This window comes from Ambystoma mexicanum, chromosome 4p (assembly GCF_040938575.1).
Source record: "Ambystoma mexicanum isolate Mex_15411 chromosome 4p, UKY_AmexF1_1, whole genome shotgun sequence".
In the NCBI taxonomy this organism is placed as follows: domain Eukaryota; kingdom Metazoa; phylum Chordata; class Amphibia; order Caudata; family Ambystomatidae; genus Ambystoma; species Ambystoma mexicanum.
The window spans coordinates 973,074,153-973,101,502 of NC_090927.1; the positions used below are offsets into that span (position 1 = coordinate 973,074,153).

At 47.3% G+C, this 27,350-nt stretch overlaps 1 protein-coding gene across 2 annotated transcripts in view; it reads right to left on the reverse strand.

Annotated features, from left to right (window-relative positions):
- Positions 1-27,350, reverse strand: part of ARMC2 (armadillo repeat containing 2) — a 948,787-nt gene that overhangs the window by 243,729 nt on the left and 677,708 nt on the right. For both annotated transcript variants that reach the window (XM_069606547.1, XM_069606546.1), the window contains one exon: positions 26,784-26,906. In XM_069606547.1, the coding sequence (XP_069462648.1) occupies positions 26,784-26,906 (123 nt within the window). The remainder of the gene's footprint in view (positions 1-26,783; positions 26,907-27,350) is intronic.

Sequence of the window (27,350 nt, forward strand, 5' to 3'; positions counted from 1 at the left end):
CGGGGGATGCTGGAGAACAGGGAGGTGAGCATCGTAAACACACATGCTCCCAACCAAGATACAGCTGCCTACTACAGGGCCCTATACGATAAAATTAGCCCCCTAATGGGCAGCGCTACCATCTGGGGGGCGACTTCAATTGTACATTAGACCCCAGGGTGGACAGGTCCGACAAGAAACTAGAGAGACCCACCCCAGCAGCGAAGGCACTATTGGCCCTCCTGCGGGACTATGAGCTAGAAGACATATGGAGACTGCCGCATCCGCAGGACAGGCAGTACTCGCATTACTCGGCCCCCCACAATCTATAAACTAGACTGGACTATATGTTTGTGACCTCAGACATAGCTGGGGAAATTATAGGTTCGGAATACAAGGCCAGATTGCTTTCGGACCACTCCCCCTTGGTGGCGGAGTGGAGGCATCAGCCCCCCAGGGCGAGAATCCCGACGTGGAAACTCAGAGCTGAGGCTTTGCAGGACTCAGGGTTCTGAGAGGATCTAAGGGAGGCTATTACCGAGTATTTTGACATTAACACTGGTAGTATGCAGTCGGAGGGGACCCTATGAGATGCATTCAAAGTGGTAGTACGGGGCGCAGCCATATCTAAGTCCAGAGGGCTCCAAGGGGGCATAGAGCGGGAGCTACGGGAGACAGAGAGGGAGCTGGAAGAAATAATACAGAAGGGGAGTACCTCACAGGAAGATACGACAAGGGCAAATCTACTCCAGCAAGCTAGCAGTGGGCACTGGGACAGGCTCTGTAAATGAAACTACAAAAGATACATCGAAAGGCAACATGCAGGGGGAGATAAACCGGGCAGGCTGCTGGCATGGCTATACAAGAATGAAACGCTGCGCTCAGTGATCAGGGAGATAAAGGATGAAGATGGCCAGACCCAAGAAGGAGTCAATGAGGGGTTTCTTAGATTCTACAGGCGCCTATATGAGGATACAGGGGAGGAGACGGGGCAGGAGACCCAGGAAACTTTGGAGGACATAGGACTGCCTAAGCTTAGTGACCAGGAGCAGGAGGACCTAGATGCCCCAATCACTCTTGAGGAACTAGAGACGGTGGTACAGCACCTACCCACGTGTAAGGCCCCGGGGTCAGATGGTCTCCCGAGTGAATTTTAGAAGACGTACAAGCAGGAGGTGCTCCCCCCGCTCCTCGCCATGTTAAACGAGGCATTTGAACAAAGGAGGCTGCCAGAGTCCCTCAGGGAGGTGGTGATAATCCCGCTCTTAAAACCAGGTAAGCCAAGCTCGGACTGCCGATCCTACCGATCCCTGTCCATGCTTAACCAAGACAACAAGATCCTTATGACTGCGTGGGCAAACAGGCTTAAACGTTTCATAGGGAAACTGATCCACCCCGATCAAACAGGGTACGTCCCAGGCAGGAACATAACAGACAATCACAGGAGACTCCACCACATAATTGAGCAGACAGAAAGGGACCCAGGAGAAATGGCGATAGTCTCGTTGGATGCCATTAAGGTGTTCGACTCGGTGAGGTGGCCGTGGTTGCTGGCGGCGCTGAGGGAATATGGCATGGGGCCGGGGTACCTGAGGTGGGTCAGAATTATTTATAGTTCCCCAATTGCTAGGGTTAAAACCGGCACCATAATCTCGGACAAATGGCAGCTCAGTAGGGGCACGAGACAGGGCTGCCCCTGGTCGCCCATGTTTTATATCCTTGCTCTGGAGCCGCTGGCTATCTGCCTCAGACAACAGTATAGGGAGATCGGTATCCCCACAAAGGGAGGGACGCACCTTATATCATTATATGCAGACCATATCCTGCTATACCTGCGCTTCCCAGAGGAAAACTTGCAATATGTCTTGGAGGTGATGGAACATTATGCCACCCTCTCGGGTATAGCAGTGAACCCTAGGAAATCGAGCATGTTCCCCTTGGGGAGATACAGACTGCCCCACCGAAACACTTACCGGTCCTGCCGATACCCTGGCAGACTAGGACCTTTCGATACCTGGGTATCGATATATACCACTCGGCCGAGGACGAACACAAACACACACGGAGCGGGCAGTGGCAGGCATTAAGAAGCATGGGGTTCTGGTCTAGGCTGCCCCTAGCCATGATGGGTAGGGCAGCGCTGATCAAGATGGTGGTCCTGCCGAGACTACTGCATTTCTTTATGAATATTCCATATATGCTCCCTAAACGGTTCTTCGGGAATCTCCACAGCTTATACAGGGGCTTTATCTGGCACAACACTAGAAATAGGGTGGCCTTATGGAAATTGCAAAACCCGAGTGACAAAGGGGGCATAAACCTACCGAATTTTGAGCTTTACTATCTGGCAGGGCAGCTTCAGTATGTGGCTAGATGGTTGTCCGAAGAGGAGACCGCTGAAACCAGGCTTTTGTACAAGGACTCCGCCCCTTGCTACTTGAGGGAGGTAGTGTGGTTGCCAAAATCTAAGGTGCAGGGGAGGGCAAGACTCTTGACACCGGGCTGGGAAATTTGGAACAGAACGTGGCAGGTGGTGGGAATCCCAACCCATGCTCCCCGCAGGTGCCGCTGGTAGCGGTATGCGGGGAGGACCCGCAATTGACAATAGCGATCCGTAAATACTGGGAACCAATGGGGCTTGTGACACTTGGGGATGTATGGCAAGAGGGTGAGGCACTAGACTTCAGAAAGTTGATGGAAGATACCAGGGTGCACATAGGCCAACATATTACTTATACAAGAGTCATCAAACGGGTGCAGGACAGATGGCCTGCGGAAGTGCTAACCGAGCAACCAGATACGGCTATTGAGACAATGTACGATATTTCGGAGGGTGGGCATGAAATATCTCGAATATACGAGATACTGATGACCAGGGTGGGTAAAGAGGTGCTGCAACTGAGGCGTGATTGGGAGGAGGAGATGGGAGAACCTTTGCTAGACGGACAATGGGACAGAGTTCAAAGGTACCACAAGAAGGTGTTCCACAAGGCAAGGCTCCAGCAGATACAGCTATATGTCACCCATAGGGCATATATGACCCCCAGTAGGATCATCAGGTTTGGGAACCCAGCGGTACAAAAGTGCCCACGGTGTGGGGAGGTGGAGGCTGGGCTGATACATATGTTCTGGGCTTGCCCGGAGGTGGGTAGATTCTGGACAGAGATTAAACTACGCTTAGCAGAGAAGGGGATTGTATTGGAGGTGCAGTCAGTATGGGCATGTATGCTGCGGGTGTTCGCCAGACCGTGCAACCTGAAGCACATTAGTAAAATGAAATACCTGGCCTACATCCTGGCCAAACGAAGAATTGCAATTTGCTGGAAGGCTGTCCAGCGACCCAGAATAGAGGCGTGGTGGGCGGACCTCCTGAAATGGGCAAACGCAGAAATGACAGTTTGGTATGAAGCAATTAGCAGAGGAGGGGCGGAAGAAGTGGGACCCCTGATAGAATGGAGGCAACTCGTGACCACAATGGCAGGTTACCCCCCCCCCCCAGGCGGGCCTCAGTGAGGATAATACGAAGGAGACGAGTGAGTAAAATGAGATACGTTGGCGGGCGGCACGGAAATAGGGGCTCGAGTTAAAGGGGTGGGGGGGAGGACCGCAATGTTTGATGTATGAACATAATGTAGCAGACTTGTATGCAAATGTCCTCAAAGTTGTAATGTTTGGTGTGTTGGTAATAAAATAAATTAAAAAAAATCAAAAAAAGAAACTATTTGCAGACCTCCTCCTGGCGGTGGGGGAGGAATAAGTTAAAAGAGATGGAATCGATAGGGTTAGACCACAACGAGCGGAACCGGGTGCGAGAAGGGATGTGCTGGCAGCATTCGCCTCCTACACCCAAAAGGAGACGATACTACGAACAGCGAGGACATCAGGGCCGATAAACATCAATGGTGCAGAGGTACAGCTGTATCAGGATTTGGCTCAGTCAACACTACAAATAAGAAGAGCCATGTGCCCTGTAGTACGGTTTCTCGCAAGTAAGATATAAGTGGACATTTCCATTTGGGATGCTATTTAAGCAGGAAGATTGGCAGCACCGAATCAATACCTGCGAGGAAGGAATGTACATCCTGCAGATTCCGGAAGAAGAGGAGTTTTCTAGCTCCACAAGAAAAGCGGAATTGTTGATGAGGAAAGGCCGGAAACCATGGGTATGGAAGTCAACAACAAAAAGCAAAAAAAGGGAATGAACAATTTCAGACTTGGGCATATTGGAAATTATTTGAGGATGTAAAGGGAATCTTAAGGTGATGACTACAGCCTGGGGAAAACGCTCGATAAGCTTGATGTGAAGAGGACACAAAACATAAGTAAGACGAAAGCCCTACGAGGCAGTAGTCAGTTGGCTGGAATCTCAAAATGGGGTTTGGACTCCCCACGATGTTACTCTGAACTTCACCCGGGAGTTCTTAGAAACGTTGGTTTCCCCCCCCCCCGCAGGGAATGGGGAAAGTTGGGAAAGAGGGGATAGGGGGCGGAAAGGGTGTTGGGGGGTGTTTTGCTGGGGGCGTTGGGAGAGGCACATAAGGGTAGGACATATACAAATGCCTGAGGGAAAGTGAATAGACATGCCAAAAAGGAGAGGAGTAAAAGGGGCCGCTAGAATACAGAAGGTCACAGAAACACGATGAGGAACATCAACATTTTGTCCCCCAATGTCAGGGCTATGAACTCCCCAGTAGAAAAGAAGAAAGTATAGGGGTCCTTGAAGGGGGGAAAGCCAGACATCCTGATGTTTCAAGAAACGTATATTAGGAAAAAGGACAAAGGGATGCTCAGGATAAGGGGCTACCCCATGTGAATCAAGCTAAAGCGGAGGATAAAAACGCCATCACTGATAGGTTAGCGGTAAAAGTCCTTGAAAGTAGGGCAGATCCAGCAGGACACTCCCTTTTCCTTAATGTAATAACGGGATCCCAAAAGTATACATTAGTGACGATATACGCTCCAAATAAGGGACAAGATGGCTTCCTGAGTGCTGCCTCAACTTGAAGACTTCGCTAAGGGTGGTATTATATCAACAGGTGATTTTAATATGGCATGGGTCAGCCATGTAGACAGGAGCTCACAGGCATCTCAGCGCATCCTGGTGCCATCAAAATTGCTTAAGCGTAAAATCACCACACTGGCCCTCCATGATATTTGAAGAGTGGTCAAGGGACAGCCCAAGGGCTTCACATATTTTCACGTGCACTTGTCAATGTCAAGGATCGACTACTATGGGTCTCAACTCGCATAGTGGGAAGGGTGCAGAGTGTAGATATGGGAGCTATTTCCCTCTTGGATCATGCCCCAATAATAGTGCAGATGGAGGTGATGGAGGCACCGGAGGGGGTTTGGAAGTGGCAATTCCCGGTAGACTTGATACAAGACCCAATTCTGGCCACCGATACAGGACGACAAAATTGAGATGTACTTTGCAGAGAATGACAACCAAGACATGGCCAAGGGAACGATATGGGACGCCTTGAAAGTAGTTCTGAGGGGACATTTCATTGTGTTGAAGGCAAAGCGAGACACGCAAAGGCGATTGTGGGAGGAGGAACTGGAAGCAAAAGTACAGGAGATCTTGGCTGAGATAGCAAAAGTCCTATCCAGGAGCCTGCACAGGGCGCTGAAACATGCGGAAGGTCAGTTAGAAACACACCGAACAAAACAAGCTGAAAAGGCGCTACTATTTACAAAACAACACTATTACGTGAAAGCTAACAAAGCAGATACATTATTAGCCAGACAATTAAAAGAGAAAATCTGATCCTGCACAATGCTGAAATTGAAAGATAACATAGGGGGCTACGAAATCACCAATGTGGTGATAGTGGGAGTGCCTAGCGAATACTATACTACATTGTACGGTTCCGAAAACCCTGCTAGCAAGAAAATAGAGGCATATATGAATAGGGTTCCCTTATCCAGTATAACACATGAGGAGAGGGATAGGCTCGAGGAGGAAATTCAGGAAGGATAGGTGACTGAGGCTATACAATAACTGCCATAAAAATAAAGCTGGGTCCCGATGGCTATCCCACGAGTTTCTACAAAAAATAGTGCGGCACCTTAGTGTCACGCCTAACTAAGCTGTTGGACCCATTCAGAAAGGATGGTACGATCACTAAACGATGAATGAGGCCAAACTTGTGGTGTTTCCAAAAGCGGGTAAAGATCAGTCGTCCCCGTGATCATATAGGCCTGTAGCACTGATCAACACAGATGCCAAAATAAATACAAAAATATTATCAACCAGGTTGTAAGAACTTTTTTCTAAACTAATCTGACCCGGCCAATAAGGATTTATAACACAAAGATAAAAAAACAATAATATCCGCTGGGCATGCCACCTAATGGAAAAAACAGCGATAACACATACACCAGCGCTTTTGGTATCACTGGGCAACGAGAAGGCATTCGACAGGGTCGAATGGACATTCCTATTCAGCACTATCAAATGTATGGGCTTTCTCCAGATGGTGAGATAAAATTACCATTCTCCGGAGATTAGAATAGCGGTTAAGGGTGCCCTCTCTAGAATATAGCAATGTACCAAGCAAAGGGATGCCCCTTGTCTCCTCTATTGTATGTAATTTATTTGGAACCTCTGTTGACTAGGCTCTGAGTTCCGGAAGGGGTTAAAAGGTATAGGCATGGCGGGGGAAGAACATAAGACGATGGCATTCGCAGATGACATGCTTATTGCAATTACCAAACTGGAATCATCACTGCCAGCATCGATGGTCGAACTAGATTATTTTGGCATGGCATCAGAGCTAAAAAATGAATAGGGCAAAATCCGACATTTTAAATCTGTTAGTTAACAGTGGAACGTTTGAGGCTCCCTACGCAGTTATCGTTGGCAGAGAAGAGTATAACATACTTGGGAGTAGTCCTTACAAAATCACCAGAACAAATGTATGCAGCAAATTACCCGCAATTACTAGCCAGAGGGAAATCAGACTTACTTAAATGGAACCTGCTTGGATATCTTGGCTAGGGAGAATGACAGTGATTAAAATGGTGCTCCTCCCAAGGATATTGTATTTCTTTCATGCCATTCATGTTTGCGTACCTAAACCCTTTTTTAGCCCCCTAACAAAGCTCATATCAGCATACATCTGGCAAAACAAGCCGGCTAGAACAGCAATTTCCACTATCACAGCTTCAAGAGACCAGGGTGGTCTGGGACTCCCCCACTTTCATAGATACTATGAAGCAGCGCAATTATGGGTTATTAAGGAATGGTTTGCAGGTGAAGGTTGTATGATGTGGGCACGACAAGGCAGGGCAGTCGCAGGCACTCCCCTCTCAGGACTACTTTGGTGAGATCGGGATCACAGACCTCCCAATGTCAAGATTCGCAAAATAGTGGGGCTTGTGATCGGGGTGTGGGGCACCGCAACCAAAGGAAGTATTCTGTCCACATCTCCCTCAACGTTTTCCCAGCTGTTTTGGAATCCGAACCCCCCCCATCCTCCCCTGGATGGAACCCAGAGCCTGTAGGGCTTGGAGGGAAGCAGGGTGCTTGAAAATATGAGACATGCTTCAGGGTCATACTATTATAACATTTGATGAGCGTAAAAGAGACCTGGGGCTGGGGAAGAGGCTAGGTTTCGCTATAATCAAATGTGACACTGGCTGTCCAGACCGCACATGAAAGCTGCGGCTACGTGACAACTGACCCCCTTCAAAAAATATAGCACTACCCATAATACAGGTTTGAAGAAACTAATTTCACAATTACTAAATGAAGGTACGACTTCAGTGCAATGGAAATATATAAAGAAATGGGAGACCACACTATGCAACATTACCCCCGGGAAAGACTGGGAACATCTCTGGAGTGCCATCCCCAAACTTACGCGTTCCATTGAAACGAGGGAAATGTGGTACAAAATAATATTTCAGTGGCACTACACGCCGAAACGGCTACATCTAATGTACCCGACGGCGTCAGCTTTATGCTGGAGAGGCTGTGGGGCTAAAGGTGACTGGAGACACATATGGTGGGAGTACCCAACAATAAAGCCGTATTGGGAAGGAATACAGGAATAAATACATAAGATATTCCCAAACAATGGTGCGAAGGAGCTAGGGGTTTGTATATGTGGGTTGTGGGATCCAAAACAGAAACTGTTTTCCAAATGACAGAATCGTGGCTTTATGCTTCTACTAATAGCCGCGTGGCTAGTAGTGGCCAACAAATGGAAACAAAAACAGTGGCCAACAAACTTAGATTGTCTAAAGAAGGTATGGCGCTTCATAGTGATAATATGCGGACCTAATGAGAATGACTCTGGCAGAGGTGGGGGGGGGGTTGCATCGTTTGTCATTGTTGGATTTTGTGAAAAACAAAAAAAATAAAAATAAAGTGGAGCTGAAGTTTGGATCTAAATACCTCACCTTTCCTAAAACAAATCTTGTGATGACAATGCTTCAGACACTTTGCTTCAAATATTGCATTCCAGCCAACAGCGCCGCTTTTGACTTCCACAATGTTGCAACTAGGTGCCAGAATATCAATTGCAACACTTTTGGCACTGCTACGCTTAGCAGAGGATCAGGGAGGTATCTCAAATTCTGCAAATCCACAACTAATCCATGTTCCAGAGGTAATGGGTGCCACTGGAATGAACATAGCTAATACCCTGAATGCTCTCTTTGATAGAGGTGGGGGGAGGAGTCTTATGTGGCACTAGCAATTTTATCTGCAAAATCAGAAAGTGGTCTCTTGCCCAAAGTCTAAATCCAAACTTAAAAGTTTGAGGTACAACGTCCAAGAGCTAGGCAAAGCTACTGTCATCTTCTCCCAACCACCTCTTATGCCACAGGAAAAATTATAGATGCGCTAAACATGACTTTAGTAATGTCTCTGGTGTATAGTGAAGGAGATGAAAAAAGTAGCTTAGCTGTAACTATACATTTCCACTGTTGGTATCTTTCATACAGCTGTAGGCTTCAGATAGTTCCCTGTCGTCTGAATGGGAATCATTGTTATGCTTTACAAAACAGTAAGACAGAAACCTAAATAGAGTAGCCTGTCTTCTCATTATGGGTCATTTGCTTCTGAACCAATGAGGTGGCTAGGCTAAGCTCCTTCCCAGGGGGCCACATTCAGTTTTCAAATAGCACTACTATAGCGTTAAGTCCACTGCTTAACATTGCAGCCATGGAGTGGGGTGACCAAGGGGCCTGGTGCTTCTTCAAACTAGTGGAGGATGGGCCCTGTGCTGGTATGGGGAGGATCCCCTAATCTCCTACACTTGACCTCCACCCGAGACAGAGGACAGTTATATAAGGCCATATAAGGACAGTATCCCCTTGAGGAGGCAACAGCACCCAACTTTGAGGATCTGAAACAATATGAAACCAGTAATGTAAGGCTCTACCCATTGCGAGAAACCAGAAGGTGTCTCACCCACTAGTCCCCGGGGATCTGTCATCCAGGTGGCCAGGACACAGCCATCACTTTCGGATTCAGTTCCTGGGGTTGGACCAGTGTGGGAAGATCACCTGTGTGAGGGGTCTTCGCAGAGTGGGACACCGGATGATGAGACACGGTATCCCCTTCCCTGTAAAACCTTTACTCCATCCTACCAGATAGGCTATTTAGGACTCTAGCCCCCCCCCACTTTTACAACACAAACACTTCACACTGTCAGCCCGCTATGAGAGAAAACAAACTAACACCCAAGCAGTATACCTGACATGTCCCAATACAATGGTCAGGCGAGGTCAGGCAATTACGGACCATCACACAGACCTGACTTCCATTAAGCTTCATCACACGGATAAAAGGCAGAGCACGAGAGCACACTCCAAGCGAGGCAAAGCACACCAGGAAACAGCAGTTTAGAAATGGCAGCTGAACGCGAGAGGATAGACGGTAAAACAGAAGGGGATCGCAAGGAGGGAAGTTGCCTTGACCTTTTCAACAAGGAACCGTTACTTTCCAGAAACCTCGAGAATAGAACGCGCACAATCAGGAAACCAGGCTGAACAATCCTGCATTGTATGTCAGAGATCGCCAGGGGCATCCCGCATCAATAATCAACGCAGGTTGAAGCCGCAGCCGCCGTGGTACCATCCTTTGCTCAAAGAACAAAGCAGCGTCAGTGAAATCAACACAGCAGGTGAATTGGGGAGACCAATACAAGACCGGTCTGTGTTGAAGCCAAGGTAGCAAGCAGCAACATTGTATTTGTATTTTATTGATATTTATATAGCGCTTTGTACCAAAACGCTGCACAAGAGAACATGAGCAGTACATTAAAATCTGTATAATCAATTGTGTTCACAGTTAGCCAATAGCAGTCAGACAGGAGACTGTAGTAGATAGGATTTTAGGGAGGAGCGAAACAATGAATAAGAGGTGACAGATGGGAGGTATAATGGAAGAAGATTCCAGTGAAGAGGAGCCAACAGCTGAAAAGACAGAAAACGAGATTGTACACCGGGCGCACATGGAACAGTAAGTAAGAAGAGTTCTGCAGAACGGAGAGGACGAGACGGGGAGTAAAATGAAAGAAGAGAAGCAAGATGATCAGGGGCAAGACCATATAAAGATTTAAATACTAGACAAAGAAAATAGAATTTCAACTGAGAGTGAAAAGAAAGCCAGCCAACGGAGTCAAGAGAAAAGTAGATAGAGTCATGATAGGATAATGAGCAAAGCATTTTATGGCGAGCGCTGGAACGAACTTTGTCAACACGCATGTGATAAGAGACGCAAGTAAAGTTGAACTGCTGGTGAGTGAGTGAAGTTCAAAAGCAAGATACAGTACCTTTGACAGAGAGGTCCGGGACTGCATGGGTGCTCAATCGAAGGTCGAAGTGAGAAGAACAAGTTACTTACCAACAGTAACGTTCTTTCGACTGGATGTTCCTCCCACGTATTCCTCATCTTGTGATAATTTGTTTCGCCAGCTTCGCTGCATCGGAAAAATATTTTCGGCAGAGGGCGCTGTGCTCAAGGTCGTGGCGTTGAATGTCCCTCGACGGGCTCCGTACCGTGTCGACGTCACTCATGGTATAAATGGCTCGAGCTGTGCCCGTTGGCTTCAGTTCCGTTTTTCCGATTGCTTCGCTCTTGTGAACGCCGCGCTTCGAGATTTTCTGTCAAGAAAATGTCTTCATCGACCGCTTCAACTCCCAAGACTGGGTTTAAGAAGTATAATGACTGTGGATCGAAGATGTCCATCACCAATCCTCACTGTATCTGTTTGTGGTGTCTGGGCTCGGACCATCGAATCGGTGACGGTGGCTCCTGTCAGTCTATGACGGAGAAGGCCCTCCGTGAGAGGAAAAGTAAGTTAGCGGTGGGGCAGGAGGCGTCGAAGGGCTCTTCGAAAGCCTTATCTAAAAAATATAAAAAAATCGTCCAACTCTAAGGAATCGGAATGCCATAAAAAGCACTCGAAGAGATCCCGATCTCGTAGCAGGTCGAGACAATCTTCTTCGTCTTCCTCTGAAAAGCTCAAAAGGAGACATAGATCTCTGTCGTCATCGTCCAATTCGTCGACAGAATTGGTTCGATGTCTGACTAGATCGGATTCCCCTTCAAAGTGGGAGAGCTTTAGAAAAAGAATGTTGCAGGTCTTTGAGAACGTGGCCTTGACCGCCTCGAAGAAACCTCAGAAAAGCCAGACCCCGGTTGCTCCTTTGGACGACGCAGGGAAGTCAGGAACTACAACAGTTAAGCCTAGTAGTACCCATAGATCTCGAGTCAACAAGTCGTCGAGAGATCCTCGAGTATCGAGTGCCTCTCCGATCCCTCATAAGAAACAAAAATTGTCAAAGTTGGGTGCAACTTCATTGACGCCGACTGCTCCGATGACGAAGCCTAGTTTATCCTCGACGCCTTTGTCGAAGGCTTCGTCGAGTGTGTCGAAGGTTCCTTCGACTCCCTCGAAGACTCCCTCAAAGAAAACACTGATTCCTTCGACAAATTATGAGGAAGAAGAGAGAAGGTTTACACCTTTACCAAGATCTGACTTCTTTAAGTCCATGTCTTCAATTTTTGAGGAATCTGGTTCAGATGATGAGGAGGTCACTCCTCTTAGAATAAAATATGGGACTAGACAAGTTCCAGAGGAACTGATAAATCCTGAGACAAAAATGAGAGATCTATCTGAAACTCTGCATTCTGCTAGTGGTGTGGACACATCACCCGAATTGGAGTTTGCTGCACCCGATCCTGCAGAAAATGCAGACTCGGGGTATAGGAATTTGATGAGTAGGGTGATTGAGTATATGGGTTGGGGAGAGACTCCCCTACGTTTGAACAAGATGATATGACGTATATTATAGTCTGAGGACCCCAGAAAGATCCAGTTCTCCCCTTTCATAGGGCATTACAAAGAACAGTTGAGAAAAACTGGGAAAAACCTGATCGCATTGCTGCAGTAGACAGCAATCTCCCAAAAAAGTACAGAACTTCCACTTCTGACCCAGAATCCCTGAGTAGACCCCCTACTCCAGAAAACTTGGTTATTCAGGCAGCTACTATATCCAGGCAGGCAGCATTCCCAACCATACCCCCGGACAGGGAGAATAAAACGGTTGATGCCTGGGCTTGTAAAGTTTTTACGTCGGGTAGCATGGCCTTGAAATCTACCAATGTCACCTGTACCCTGGCCAGGTTCACAAATACCCTGTGGGAATGCATTTCGCCGGCGGCTGAGCATATTCTGGAAGGCGCGGAAAGGGAAGGCTTAATGAATATAGTCAATAACGGTAAAGAGGCAATGGGGGAATGCCTCCAGTCTAGACTGGATACTGCTAATAGTATTAGCAGGTCCATGGCATCAAGCACAGTGCTTCACAGATTTGCATGGTTGAGAAAGTCGGGGTTTGCACCAGATGTGCAGACCAGGCTTCTCAACATGCCCTTTGATGGCTCGAGGCTGTTTGGTAGTAAGGCTTATGAGAGCCTGGAAAAACTACAGACCTCGAAAGCGGCAGCAAAGTCCCTTAGTGCCTCCATGCGACAGCCTCAGAAACCCTATTCGGGCTCATCTTCCTGGAGGGGTCGTCCTTTTCGATACTACTCCTCTGTTGGTAGAGGAAGAGGACAGGCTTTTCAAAGGGGCAGAAGAAATGTCACTCGTGGTGGACGAGCAAAGACTACAAAGCCATCTTCAGGAACGGCATCTATGCCCTCAGCCGCTCCTGCAGCCGCCTCCAAATCTCTCTGAGGTCTTATCATACAAAACACCTGTGGGAGACAGAATCTCTCAGCATCTAGAAGAATGGCGAGGCATTACTTCAGATGCATGGGCACTGGAGACACCTTCATAAAAAGACCTCAAGATCATCCACCAGGTGCCAGCTCTACCAAAATTCCAGATTCACTCCTTTGGCAGGAAATTATAACCCTGCTAGAGAAAGGTGCAATAGAACATGTACCTGTAGCGGAGAGCAACAAAGGCTGGTACTCCCCCCCCTATTTTCTCATCCCCAAAAAGGACGGAGGATTGAGACCCATCTTGGACTTGAGAAAATTAAACAAATTCCTCAGGAAGGACAAGTTCAAGATGGTAACCCTTTCTCAGATCCTTCAGGCTGTCCAACTCCAAGACCGGTTGGTATCATTGGACCTTTAGGATGCTTATTTTCATGTGCCAATCCATCCCAAGCACAGAAAATACCCGAGGTTTGCAGTTGGCGGTTCTCACTATCATTTTCGAGTTTTGCCATTCGGGCTGACTTCCGTCCCAAGGGTTTTCACCAAACTGATGGCAGTAGTGGCAGCGAGTCTCAGGAGAGGGGGGATTCACGTATACCCCTACCTGGATGACTGGCTAATCAGAGCACATTCTCCAGAACAAGCTCAGGAACACCTGTCGATCAACTGCCACTTCCTCCACAACCTGGGCTTCTCCCTCAATTTCAAGAAGTCCCACATGGTACCGTCACAACAACTCCAATTTATCGGAGCAGTCTTGGACACTTCCTCGGGGAAAGCCTCGCCGCCCGAGGTGAGAGCTCTCCACATCCAGCAGATGGTAACAAAATTCCAAAAAGCCCAGCATCTATCGGCCTTCGATTTCCTGAGGTTGCTCGGCCTCATGGCATCCTGCATTTTTCTGGTGCCAGAGGCCAGATTGAGAATGAGTTCCCTCCAATGGGCCCTCAGAACTAAGTGGTCCCAATTCTCGGGGAATATGTCAGATCTTCTGCAAGTCATGAGCGCAGTTGTTCAGGATCTATCATGGTGGGCTTGCAACGACAACATCCTCAAGGGAGAATCTTTTTGGCAACCATGACCGGAGATAACAGTAGTGACTGACGCCTCACTCGGGTTGGGGAGCACACACCAACGATCTGACAATCAGCGGACGTTGGTCTCCATCGGAGTCCAGACTACACATCAACCTTTTGGAGCTGAGGGCAATCAGACTAGCTCTGAAGGCCTTCCTGCCCTCCGTACAGAGAAAGAATGTCCTGATAATGATGGACAACACAGTGGCCATGTACTACCTCAACAAAAGAGGAGGCGTAGGATCACTACCTCTGTGCAGAGAGGCGATGCAGCTCTGGTTCTGGGCAATACAAGAGGGAATCTCTCTATCGGCAGTTCACCTAGCCGGAGAGCAGAACACGGCGGTAGACGCTCTGAGCAGGCAGAACACAGTCTCCCACGAGTGGGAGTTAGCTGAGGAAGTCCTTCTGGAGATCTTCGCCCTTTGGGGAACCCCTCAAGTGGATCTGTTCGCAACCTCGGTAAACCGGAATTGCGATCAGTATTGCTCAAGGGAATTTCCTCCGAGAGGAGCTCTAGGAGACGCGTTTGTAGTGGATTGGGATTTTCCCCCTGCTGTATGCGTTTCCTACAGTCCCTGTGATTCCTCAAGTAATCAGGAGGTTGAGAAAGGTCAGGAAAACCATGATCCTAATTGCCCCGGATTGGGCCAGGAGGACGTGGTTATCACAAGATGAGGAATACGTGGGAGGACACAATCCATTCAAAAAATGTATCAAGAAGTGAACAAGTAATTGTGAATCAAAGTGGTCCTGCGACAGGTCAAGCAATATCCTGCGCACAGTCGAAAGTGTTTGATTTTTATGCAGTAGAGAAAGTTTGGGACAGTAGATACATTTGGTCCGAGCCCGGCAGAGGGCGACCAATTGAAGATTTTGTGTTAAAATGGGTCTGAGCCCGGCAGAGGGGATTCGGAGGTGAACAGTAAATCACCTGAGAAGTTGTATATGAAATCCTAAGAAGAAAGGAACTTTAATGGTTGTCATGTTGCATCAGGCCCTCTGAAATAAGAGACTTTGAATGGCAAAGAGACTTTGGCATAGCAGGCCCTGATGTTGAGGGTTTGAACTGCATCCTCGTGCTAGAGAAGCCAAAGAGTGTGCTAAGCTTGAGTGTGCCGCCTTGTCCCGTGCTGAAAACATGGAGAAGGGAAGCCAAAGCTTGAATTTCTGGCCTATCATTTCTTGAAAACCTTTCTATTGCATAACATTTTTCCCACACTATTTGTATTTAGAATTAAGGATTGGCAATAGGTTTATTAGTATTGACCCTTTTATTTTGACAGACTTGACTAGGACTGGGTTATTATTTGGTGGTCGTAGCTTTCTCCCATCTTTAGATTTAGTATTAGATAAGCGTTTTTCAAACCCAATTGGAGTTCAATAAACACCCTTGAACTGCGATCACTTGTGTCTGTCTGTTTGATACCATGCTCCTGAGTTTCTCTCTCTCACTTGTTCGAAACTCACCGGGTAGCGCAGCGCCAGCGAGCGATATTTCCTGGATGCATGGGGGTCAAGGTCAGGGTCTCACCACCGGTCACTCCGACACCCTTAGGACCAGCACATGTCGCAAGGGAACAAGCACTTTTCTGGATGCCGCCAGCAGAATGCAGGCTGCCTTGCTCCGGCTCCGTGGAGACACCGCTCCCTATCCACGCTAAAGCCCCTCATAAACACTGGGCCAGCATCTCGGCATAACGCTCTTCTCTGGATCCTCAAGGCTTCTCTTCCTGCAGCTCCCTGATCAGCTCCTCTGGTCCAATCGGCATCCCTAGCTCGCCCTTTCAACTGTGCAGAACCACACCTTTTATAGTCCTCATTGGAGTCAAGTGTGAATGATTATAGTAGAATGCCTGACTCTGCCTGACTATTAGTGGGACTAATCACTACTGGTTGGCAGTAGTCTTTCTCCTGTTTAATAATGGTTTCTCCATAGGTAATCATCATTGCTCCCGATTGCCACTTTCTCATCCCAGTACTTCTTGGAAATGGGGAGGGGGAGATGGGGTGTGATTGAAAATACCCCATTAAGGCTGAGGGAGAGTGGGTTGGGGTACAATTGTGAAAGGGGGAATACCACGTCTCGCTTTTGGGCATTCTCCTCCCAATCCCCCACGACCCTCCACTCAGGTGACCCTCCCTCTTTTGTCCATTTCCAATGTCGGGATCCAAAAGTGATGGCCCTTCCCTGGCCACTTGAATGGAATAACCCAGGGGAGTAGGTGGGAGATCACGGTCATGTTTCTCACAGGGTGCTTTAAGTAAGAGCTGGGTGTTAGAATTTGGAGGTGGTTAGAGAGCAAGAAAGGAGTTCTGATGAGATTAGAGAAGAGAGGTAAAATATGTTTTTTATTTATTTTATTTACAGCATTTATATAATGCCCAGACCCTGGGGTATCACAGAGTTTGTTACAGTGGTAGCATAGGTTACACATATAACACAGTGTTTGTTGCAGGTATCTCACAGGTTACAGACATCATTAGGTTACATCACTCATACTTGTTGAATAGCCATGTTTTGACAAGTTATTTTAATGCAATGTAATTTTGCTTGTTTCTGATGTTCATCGGGAGGGTGTTCCAGAGGGTGGGTGCGGTAACCCCAAAGCTACAACCTCTGGCTTTTTTTCTCCTAAAGCCAGGGATGACCAGTGAGTTACTGGTGTTGGATCGGAGGACTCTGCCTACAGGTTTCAGAGTGAGAATGCCATTAAGGTTAGTAGGTGCTTTTTGTAGATGCATTTGTGTGGCAGGGATAGTGTTTTGAACTTGATGCATGCACTTACTGGCTGCCAGTGTACCCATCGTCCGATGGCAGAGATGTTGTTAGGCAGAAACCTGTGCAGTTCCCTTAGGGACCACTGCAAAAGATTTAAGACTACAGGTGTTTGGCAGTAAACCCACTTGGTAGCAGTCTGCACCACACAGATTCACTTGGTAGCTGTGGCTGAGCAGTCAGACTTCCCTCAAGAAGAGTTAGGCAGTATGCAGAGTATACACAATAGGTACAGAGACACAGGAGCACAAACAAACACTGATCAGAGCTTTGGTGTAAAAGTATATAATTATTTATTTAAAAACACACTTGTGATTTACACTAGCAAAAACGAGGTAAGTAAATTCAGCACACAGTCACTATCATATATATACAACCCTATTCACTTATTAGACAAGTCTTAGTGAGAAACACCACTTATTTTCAGACAGAGGTGAGCGCTTAACATAAGATGACACTCTAATAAGTTGGAAAGAAAGGGAGGGGAAAAAGGCAGAGTTAAGGAAGCACACAAGTTTCAATACTTTTAAAAAGAACCACAGTAAGGCAGGATAGGCAGAGTTCTACTGGAGAGCAAGGAAGTTAATTGCAAGGCCCACTCTTGGAGAGAGCAAACAGAAGGGGTCCAAGTTCACACAGTGGGGTTATGCCCAAAGAGTCTTGTAGATAGTTTGCACAAAAAGGATGAAATTAAAGTCAGGAAAAGTTAGCTAGGTTGTCCCAGGCTAGCCCAGGTTAGAAAGTCGAGGCTTTATTGTCACCCCGAACGATCTGTCGCAAGGGAAGCCAGGCGGGACACAGTACCTTAAGTGTGAAGGAAGCTCCAGCGGGGGCAGTTGTTCCTGGCAGCAGGTGCAAGTCGGTGTTTCGTCCAGAGGAAGAAGAGGTCTCGCCGTGGAGGAAAGATGAAGGTTGTTGCACTGCCAGGGAAGAAACCAGCCGCTGAGTTCTTCGGTTAAAAGGTACTACCCTTCTCTTCGCGGTAGTGGTAAACCGTGGTATTCCGGTTTCCGGGGTGCTTGGCACGGGCAAGGCGGCCACGAGATGCTCCAGGAAGGTGAAAAGAAGGCAAAACGGGTTATCCCCACCAGTCAAAGGAAGAAGACTCTCCGGACTGGAGATCTCCTCTGTCGTCGGGAAAAGTGGTGAGACGGTTCAGCAGGGCTCCACCGGTGGTGTCGTTGTTGCAGATCATCTCAGCTTCTCCCTCCTCGGATTCTTAGGTCCTGTGGCGACATCTGAAGTTCCAGTCCCCAAAGCCCTGCTTTTATGCAGCACACCCGCATTCACTCAGCCTAGCTGTCAATCAAACATGCTAAGTGGTGAGCCGGCCAGCTCACCACTTGGGTCAATCACACAAGAGTGCGACTTGAGTTACCAAGGTAACTCAGTCCAGGGTGCCTAAACCCCCTCCCACACCCCCTGTGGTACCCAGACAGAGTGGCACCACCTTTGGAGGCTTCTGTGGAGAAGCCCGCCAAAAAGTGGAACAAAGGGCTCGACTTGGGTTGGAGTCACAGAAGAGAACACAAACGCCATTTTAGAATCGAGTTCTGGCAAAAAAATACCAACCGGCAAATTAATATTAAATAAATAAACCGGCGGTATGTTCGAGGCTATAAGAATTAAATAATTAACGTTGGTAGCCTCGAACAATGGGAAAATCTCATAGAGATATATTCGCGGTCGAATATAAAAAGTAGTGTCCACTGCCACCAGCCAAAACTCGATCAGGGGGGACGGAGACGTCCCCCCTCGAACAACAGACCCCGGGGCAATCGAATTGCCCCGACCAGTACGTCCACAATATGATGGTTTGTACTGGTTTCTGTTCATAATTTGGGACTAGTAAAGCCAATGGTGACTTTACATGCCCTGGGAGACAGTAGTCAGTCCCAGGGTATGGAGTCTATGTTGGGGGGTTGTTACAACACCCCTGGGTTACAGAACGGAGGGTGCTGTGTAACCCACATCAAAAACACATGAGACTCTATGGAGTGAAAGACCCCATAGCCCATAAAACACTTGGAAAGACAAAGGAACACCTCAAATCATGTCTAAGAGTGGGAGTAAAACAGTCTCACTCTTAGCAGGAGAAAAAATAAACCCCAAAAATCCCGCAAAGCTGCTGGGGGACTCACTTGGTTTGGGAAATTAGCCTTTACATAGAATTGTCCCTAACAGAGGTGATTTGAGCACTTGAGCCCCAGTGCAGCACATACTGCTTTATTCTGTAGTAGTTGTAATTTTGATAGGTTGGAGGCAGAGGTGTCTTTGAGGAGCACGTTGCAGTAATCCAATTTTGAAAGGATGAGAGCAGAGGCGAGAGTGAGGCAATTAGTAGGAGTCTGCAATTGTCTACTCAGAGAAATGAGTCGTGAGTTATAGGCTGTGGTTGCTGATAGTGCATTTATGTGTTTTGTCATCTTGAGATCACCCTCAAGGCGTACTCCCAGGGTTTTTACCTATTTCAGGATTGGGATGATGGTGCCATTTATGCAGACCGAGGCGAAGGACAGATCTAGGTTCTTTAGACTAATGGGAGCGCCAACAATAAGCAGCTCAGTTTTCTCATCATTCAAGCAGAAGATGAAGCCATCCAGTTTTAAAATGGTACAATAGACAGTTTATTGTGTTGGTGCCTTGGAGCGGTTGCCTGAGATAGGGATGAGTATTTGGGTGTCGCCGACAAAGTTGGTGTAAATGACACCCACGAAGTCCAACAAGTCAAAGAGGGGTTTGGTTAAGCATTGTAGAGTGTGGGAGAGAGGCAAGAGTCCTGGGGTACTCCTAGGGTGCCAGAATAAGGTTGGCAGCAGCTTCACTGATGAATACTCTGATGGTTCGGTCACTGAGGAAAGAATGCATCCAGGCAGTAGCGTCAGGTGAGAAGTGGAAATGTTGGCTAAGATGCTGACATAGTATGTCGAGGTCGAACTCAGCAGATAAGTCAAGAAGAAGGAGTATGCCTAGGCGTCCCGATTCGCTGATTAGGTTAATTTGATTTTTGAGATCTAACAGGGCTGTTTCTGTACTATGCATAGGATGGAAGCCTGATTGCCTCATTCCAAGCAAGTGGTTGAACTCTAGGAACTGCTGTACTTGGGTGTAGGCCATGCGGTCCAGTATCCTGAGGAGAAAGAGTACTGTGGTGATTGGCCGATAGTTGGTTGGGATGGCTGGGTCAAGAGTAGCTTTTTTTTTATTAATGGGGTGATCTATGCTGACTTGATATTGGGTGGGGCTTCATTGGTGAGAAACAAGGCATTGACAAAGCTCGTTATAAGAGGGGTCAAGGTGGGGGCACAACAGAGTTTGACTATCTGTGCTGGGCAAGCATCCCCCCTTTGTAGCTGGAAGGATTTGCGAGCATATGGCAGTAAGCACCTCGTCTTGAGTGACTGTGTTGCTTTTGAATGGGGTAATGCTGGCAATATCGACATTAGGCAGGGAGTTGAATGTGGTGATGGTGGGTGTTTTGGAGGAGAGGTTGGCTTTTTTGGTACCGATTTACTTGTAGTGAGGAGCTGCTCTAATGGACTCATCAGCCAATGAGGTTAGAATATCTTCATTCAAGAAGAAAAAGGAGCATCTTGTACCTACCTTTCAATGTTTTGTGAGGGAATATTTGGGAAATGGAGAAGTCCTCTGGTGACACCATGTATATTCCTGAAACAGGTCCATAAGGAAATGATTCTTCTGAGAGCCAGCGAAATGACAGGGATCGCCGGACACGCATAAAGGAGGTCAAAAGTCCATTCTGTACTGAGCAAAGAAAGCCTCCCTCCCACCGGTGACGAGTGATGAAGCCTGTCACTGAAGTTTGGTGCCCTGGGGAGCGGAGTGAACAGCGGGCTCTGTAACACCTCCCCGCTGGGTACCCCTTAGGAAGCTGCTGCCTTGGCCCCTTCCCAGAGCAGGTTGTCCATGGCCCTTCTCGGCAAAGGTGGGAAAGGAGTAAAAAACCCTGCCCCTAGAAGAGGACTGTGTGGAATGCTGCTGGACAGCCCGCCCTTAAGACATAGCAGTTGCCTTAGATGACTGGACCGTCTGGAGCGCATCATCAGCCTCAGCTCCAAAAAGGTTCCGTCTATCGAAGGGCATGTCTAACAGTCTCGTTTGAACGTTGGCTGTGCAAAATCTGATGTCCGTTGCCAAGAATGGAGTCTGACCACCGTGCTAGTAGCTAGGGACCTGCCCATGCAGTCCGCTGTGTCCAGTCCAGATTGCAGTGCCGCCTCCTTGCCGTCCGAAACCAAGGACAGAAACCAATCCCTCATCTCTCCCTCTGGAACATACTCGGACGCATTGGCTACCGACGGCTAGAGGCAGAAGAAGAATTTTGCCATGGCACAAGAGGCATTCACGGCCCTAAGTGCTAGACTACACAATGCAAACACCTTCTTGCCCCACGCGTCTGACCTCTTACTCTCCCTGTCTGGTGGAAGGACGTAAAGGTAGAGGTCTTCAGGCTCGCTGTCTGAACCACCACGCTTTCAGGTGAAGAGTGGGTGGAAAGGAAAGTTGGGTCCGACGGAGCAGGATGGTGCTTCCGTGCCAGGTCCCTGTCTACTGCCGGAACAGATGCAGCTTTTTCCCACACTTCCAATCCCGTTGCCTCCACTGCCACATTGGGGCAGGAGGTTTGTTTTCTTTGGGGCATCATTCGGAATGTCACAGAGTTTGTATTGAATGCTGGACCTGGACGTAGCAGAGAGCCTCAGACAGAGTATCGACCACCTTATCCATCTGGAAGGTGGCCTGAGGCTTACCTCGGTTGGGAGCTGGCAAGATGTCCAACTACGGGAGGTGTCTAGGCAGCTGGCCCCTTGCAGGTCCTCTAAAGGGTACAACGCGTACTCACCTCCATTATATAATTCCGATGGGAAGTCTCTTGTCTCCTTAGAACCCATGAGTTCAAGCATAAAAGGATCGAGTCGCCTTCCTAGTCATAGATGTCATACATTTTTGACATAAATGTGTCCCTGGGAGTGGGACGTGTTCCTGGGGAGTCCATGACATTGATCAGCGCTGACAACGAAAATGACGCTGTTGCTGGTGCCGCAGCTGCACAATCCCCAGGCGCGGCCTGGCAGTGCAGAGACCTTGCTCTCCTTCTGGCTCAAGCCTGAGCATGTAGGTGTGCAGGAGTGGTCTTGTGAGGGTACCCTGCTGGTCACGGAAGACATGGTGGGACCCATCAGCGCCGCTGTCTGCGCTACAGGCACTGAAGCAACCAGCGCTTTGGCGAAGGTCATCAGGCGGAAGTTCTCTCATTCCTCTGGTGTGGAGGACTCGGTTGGAAAAGTTACCTGTGTTGGCCGCTCAAGGGAACCCTTAGAGCAGTGGCTCTTTTTGTTTGAGGAGGAATCACTCGGGAAGCATGACCTCTTCTGATGCTTCTCCTTCTCCAGACGTTGAGCTGTACAATCTTTGGAGCGTCAATCCGCGCCATGCAACCTTGACCAAGACTGCAGAATCTCACCCTTTGCCTTTTGAACGAAAATGAAAATCTTTGCTGCCCGTTCCCATAGGGTCTTTGAGTGCATGGACGGACGACCCAAAATCCTGGGTGCCTTGGTCCTCGCACAAGCAGTACAAGCATAACTGGTACGATCAGAGACTGACATCTGGCGGCCGCAATCCGCACACGGGTTGAAACTGGAGGCATTCGACGTAGCCGGCATGGCGTTTTCAAAAATCAGAAGCTCAATGAGCATGTTCCCGATTAGCGAACATAGTGCGTGGAAAAAAGGAACTGAGGTCATGGGGCATTGCACCGCTCAGAACCGGCGTGGGGCACTTAGAGGTGTTTGACAGAACCAACGTGGAGCCGCACCTCCTGGTGGCAGAAAAGGTTGCGGAGAACAGCTGCAGTGGGAAGGGGATGACATAGATGGCAGGAAAGAATCCATTAAAAAACCTCACAGAGGTTTGGCCCCTTGAGATGCTGAAGTGATGGTGGCTGCTGCCAGACCTCCTCAGGGGGCCCCTCTACCCCCTGGGAAGCATCTGCCCTGCAGTCCCGCAAGGACCAATCCTCTCCCTGTGATCTTCAATTTTTACATAGAACCACTCGTAACCTTCCTTGCTTCACACTACATCCACATCCACCAACACGCAGATTACACACAGCTCTAACTCAAGATATCCTACATCAAAGGCATCCACAGGCTCAAGGCCTGCATCTCATTCATCCAGTCGTGGATGTCTAGTGCTTACCCGAAGCTCAACCCCTCCAAGACTGAATTCCTACTGCTGGCCAACAACACTGCACACCAGGACATCAAGACCTGGCTCTCTGCTATGCACCTTGAGGTATTCACACCCTAGCTGGCCAAATGTGACAAGTCCCTTAGCAAGGAAGACACAAACGGCTTAGTACCAACTTTCTCTACTGTGGAAAATCAAGCCCTTTATCCCAGAAAACAACTTCAGATCTGCTGTCCAAGCCTGGGCCCTCTCCTACATGGATGGTGGCAATGCTGTTTTGGAAGGCCTTCTGGCAACTACCCTGGCTCCCCCGAGATGTGTCCTGCATGCTGTAGCATGACTCATCAAAGGACATGTCAAATTCAACAACATCACCTGACCTTTATTGAACTCCACTGAGACCCACTACTGCCAGCCTGCATCCTCTTCAAATCATCTTGCATCATCTACAAGACTGTAGACCTGAAGTCCCCAAGGAACTTCACTGAGAAACTCAGCATCTCTGGAGGCATACGATCCAGCAGAAGTAAGGAGATGTGCAGACTTGATTTCTGCTGGTGCAGGAAGAAAGAAAAACCCAGAAGACCTGCCTGTCTGTCTATGCCCCAAAACTCTCTAACCTTCTCCCCCATCAACATCCAAATCTCCTAATGTCTACAATTCTAGAAGGACTCAAAACCCTCCTCTTCAAGGAATGGCTACTCTCTAACACCTAGGTCCATACACTGTCCACTCAACACCATAGCTGAGACTGGGTGATCTGATCCCCATTGTTTGCTCCCTTGGTTACAAGATCCATTGCTGACAATTGCCCTCCCTCCACTGTTGTTAGATCCCCACTTGTTTCTCTGCTCCCTAAACCGGTTCTTCCCCCTATGCTTGTAAAGAGCTCAGTTGCTTCGCAAAGCTAAGTCTGCGTTCAGTAAATTCGCTAATAATACCAAGCAGAGTTCCAACAAGATTTCGAAAGACACCAGGCAAAAGTAACAGTGATCAATACCTGCCAGGAGTAACTAATTCCAAACCCCCACACCAGACTGGAGCAACTAATTACAGATCGCCATACCCTCATGCCCCAGAAGTGTCTGTCCCTCATCAAAATGTTTTGCCCCTACCTAGCACTCCTTATTTAGCTGACTGAGGAACAGGCACCTCTAAACCCAGACGAATCATGCTAACGATTGGGTGAATTGTTCTACCTGTACGTACCATAACTTCATGGCTGGGATTAGATAGGAAATGCGGGTTGGGAATGGATGGAAATCTCATACATTTCTTATTTATCTGTAAATTTGACATGATGTCTCGAAGAAGATGTTTAAGACGCACATCTTAATGAATATTATCAGAAGCTGTAAGGAGGCCATGTTTTTTATGATGCATTCGACAGATAAGTAAGTATTTTATGTTTGACATTTTAGCATTTGTTAAAGAATCATTGGCTGGGAGCGTATGTGAGCCCCAAAATTGATCAAGCATTATTATGCTACAAGACTTATTGTGCATGCTTAATGTATTGTCTTTTTATTGGCAGCTATGCCATGATTTCACTATTTATTGTATTTTAACGTATTATGATTTTATATTTTTGTTTTAATGGTGTATAACGAAAAATCTTTTTTTGACTAAACTCAAACCAACCGATTTCTACCTCTCTGAAGAGCATTCCACATGTTCTCAGTGTCCCACTGACATCTGGAAACAAGACAATTCTATTCCCTCTGTATTTGCGATGCTTCCTTCTGACTGCAGCCCTTCGCTATTTAGCAGAGACAACTTGAATCGCACATAGCCACATCAGACCGCACCACCCGTCTGTGACTATAAGCCTTAATAAAGTATGCAAAGTTAGCATGGCCCTCTGACAGCACCTCCTTCATAGCAATTACTCCACCTCTTCTCTTAGGTCCACTCCATTTGTTGTCGGAAACCCTGGAATGCATACATGTCCTGCCTTTGCACTATTTTCCAGCTATTCAATTTTTGCTTGCATCTCGATTACATTAATTACTGCAAATGTCGTTGGGAATTCCTCCATGCTTGTCACCGATGTCTCTGATCAGAAATTCCTGCCTGCATCGCTTTGCTGTAGGTTTCCACATCTGATAGCCTAATACATATCCTGTCAAAATGTAGCCTCCATGTCTGCCTAAATATCCTTGAATAAGGGCAGAATTAGTTTTTCCCATTCTGTTAGCAGCGCAGGGTTTCTGAAAAGGTCTCTGCCAGTCACTTCTTTCCATAGTAAGGGGAAATGGGTTTAAAGAAATATTATTTTCCTCGCTGCATTTTATGTGGCCAGTGTCACTTGGGTGGCATCTGCTAGCGGGGGGAGTTTGGAGGACCTGCAGTTACTTGGGACCAACAATCATCGGAGTACAGTGCCCCACTTAGGGTTAACATGCACCTTTTACCCTCTTTCTACAATGCTCAGTTTGCGTTTTTCCGGCCTGTCGCAATCACACACGTCCCAAGAACTGAGCCCTTTGTGGAGTTTCACAGAGTTGGCCATTTGGGAGCTCTGCTGGATCCACCCCATGGGATTACTTTTTTGACATCACCCTATAATAATTATCACTGAATTTCAATTTAAACGGCATATAACTCAGTAGATTTATTCAAAAACAATTGAAAATAGAAGTCTTGCACAAGCACTGCACATCGATAAATACAATGGAGAAAAAGAAACTGGGAAGCTTGAACCCACTCTACCATGTATAACCTAAGGTGTCACCACTTACAGTTGGTGCTGCACTTCCTGGTACTATCAAGGGCTGAAATAAGTTCAAGGGCCTCAATCAGGAAGAAAGAATACCCTCAAAATAAAAATCTAAAATTGTCTCCATCACTATCAATAGTTACCTCCCTGCTACATGGCAGGAATCCAGTTGGATGTGTATTTTTTTATTTATATTTTATTAGGATTTATATAGCACTTAAATCCAAAGCGCTTTACATGAGAACAGAAGAATGCATAACAAGCATAAGCAACAATAAAACAAGTATCAGAAAACAGTACTTAGAACAATTTACATTAACAGTAAGGTATTACATGACTGGAACGGGAGGTGGGGGAGGTAGTAAAAATGTAGGAAGCGGGGTAGGACCAACGTGAAAGAGATAGCTCAGGTATTATGATGGAGATTGGAGGAGGTAAGACTTGAGAGAAGTGCGGAAGGAGTTGTAGGAGGAGATGGAGGAATGATTATAGCGGCAGAATTAGGGTTGCGCCTCGATGAGAAACTTACTTATTTTCTTTAATTATGTTTAAATTGCCGTTTTCATTACATTTGCTAACTTCCTTCCAATATATTATCAATGGTCTCGGGAGGATAGCTCAGGGGCAACACGCTCGCCTTGAAAGCAAGATGACGCAGAGCAACACAGGTTCGATCCCTGGGTCCGCGCTTAGAAACCTCTGGGTATTAAGTGTGTGATAAATAACCAATTATAATGCTTTGATTCATCTATAAATAGTGCAAACATTTCAGAAACCTAGAATAAAATCAAACAGCACCATCTATAATCAGAAAAAGGAAATGCTTACGCTCCGCTATATGCAGCTTCTTTGCCTGGATCACTGATTTCTTTCCATGATAATATGATAAGTTGTTGATGGTTGCAGAAGCATTAATTACCAGCTCCTCACATTCGTCAATCGATTTATATTCTGATACAAAGAAAAATGAACATCTAAATTATGGGAAATGATCATTAAATTAATACAAATGCTTGCTAGTGACTACATAGGTATGGCTAGCACACACACTGGGCTTCATCACGAATTGGGCTGTAGCCCTTAAATGCAGTGGTAACGGTATTACTGCCGCATTTAAGGGCTGATCCTATCACGAGTTGGGCGCTAAATCGGCTGTTTTACCTCCAGCTTTTTTCAGGAGGTGAAAATCCCTGTTTTCGGTGGTATTACAGCCGGCTGTATTAGCCCGCAGTATTAGAACTGAAAAAATTCCCCATTGGATACAATGGACCCAATCAGGAATGGGGATTTATCGTTAAGGCCCAACCCGTGATTCGGTGGTAATACCACCGGGCCAGTCGGTGCTAGGGCTATTACAGTCGGCGGTATTACAGCCGGGAATACAGCCCAACTCAT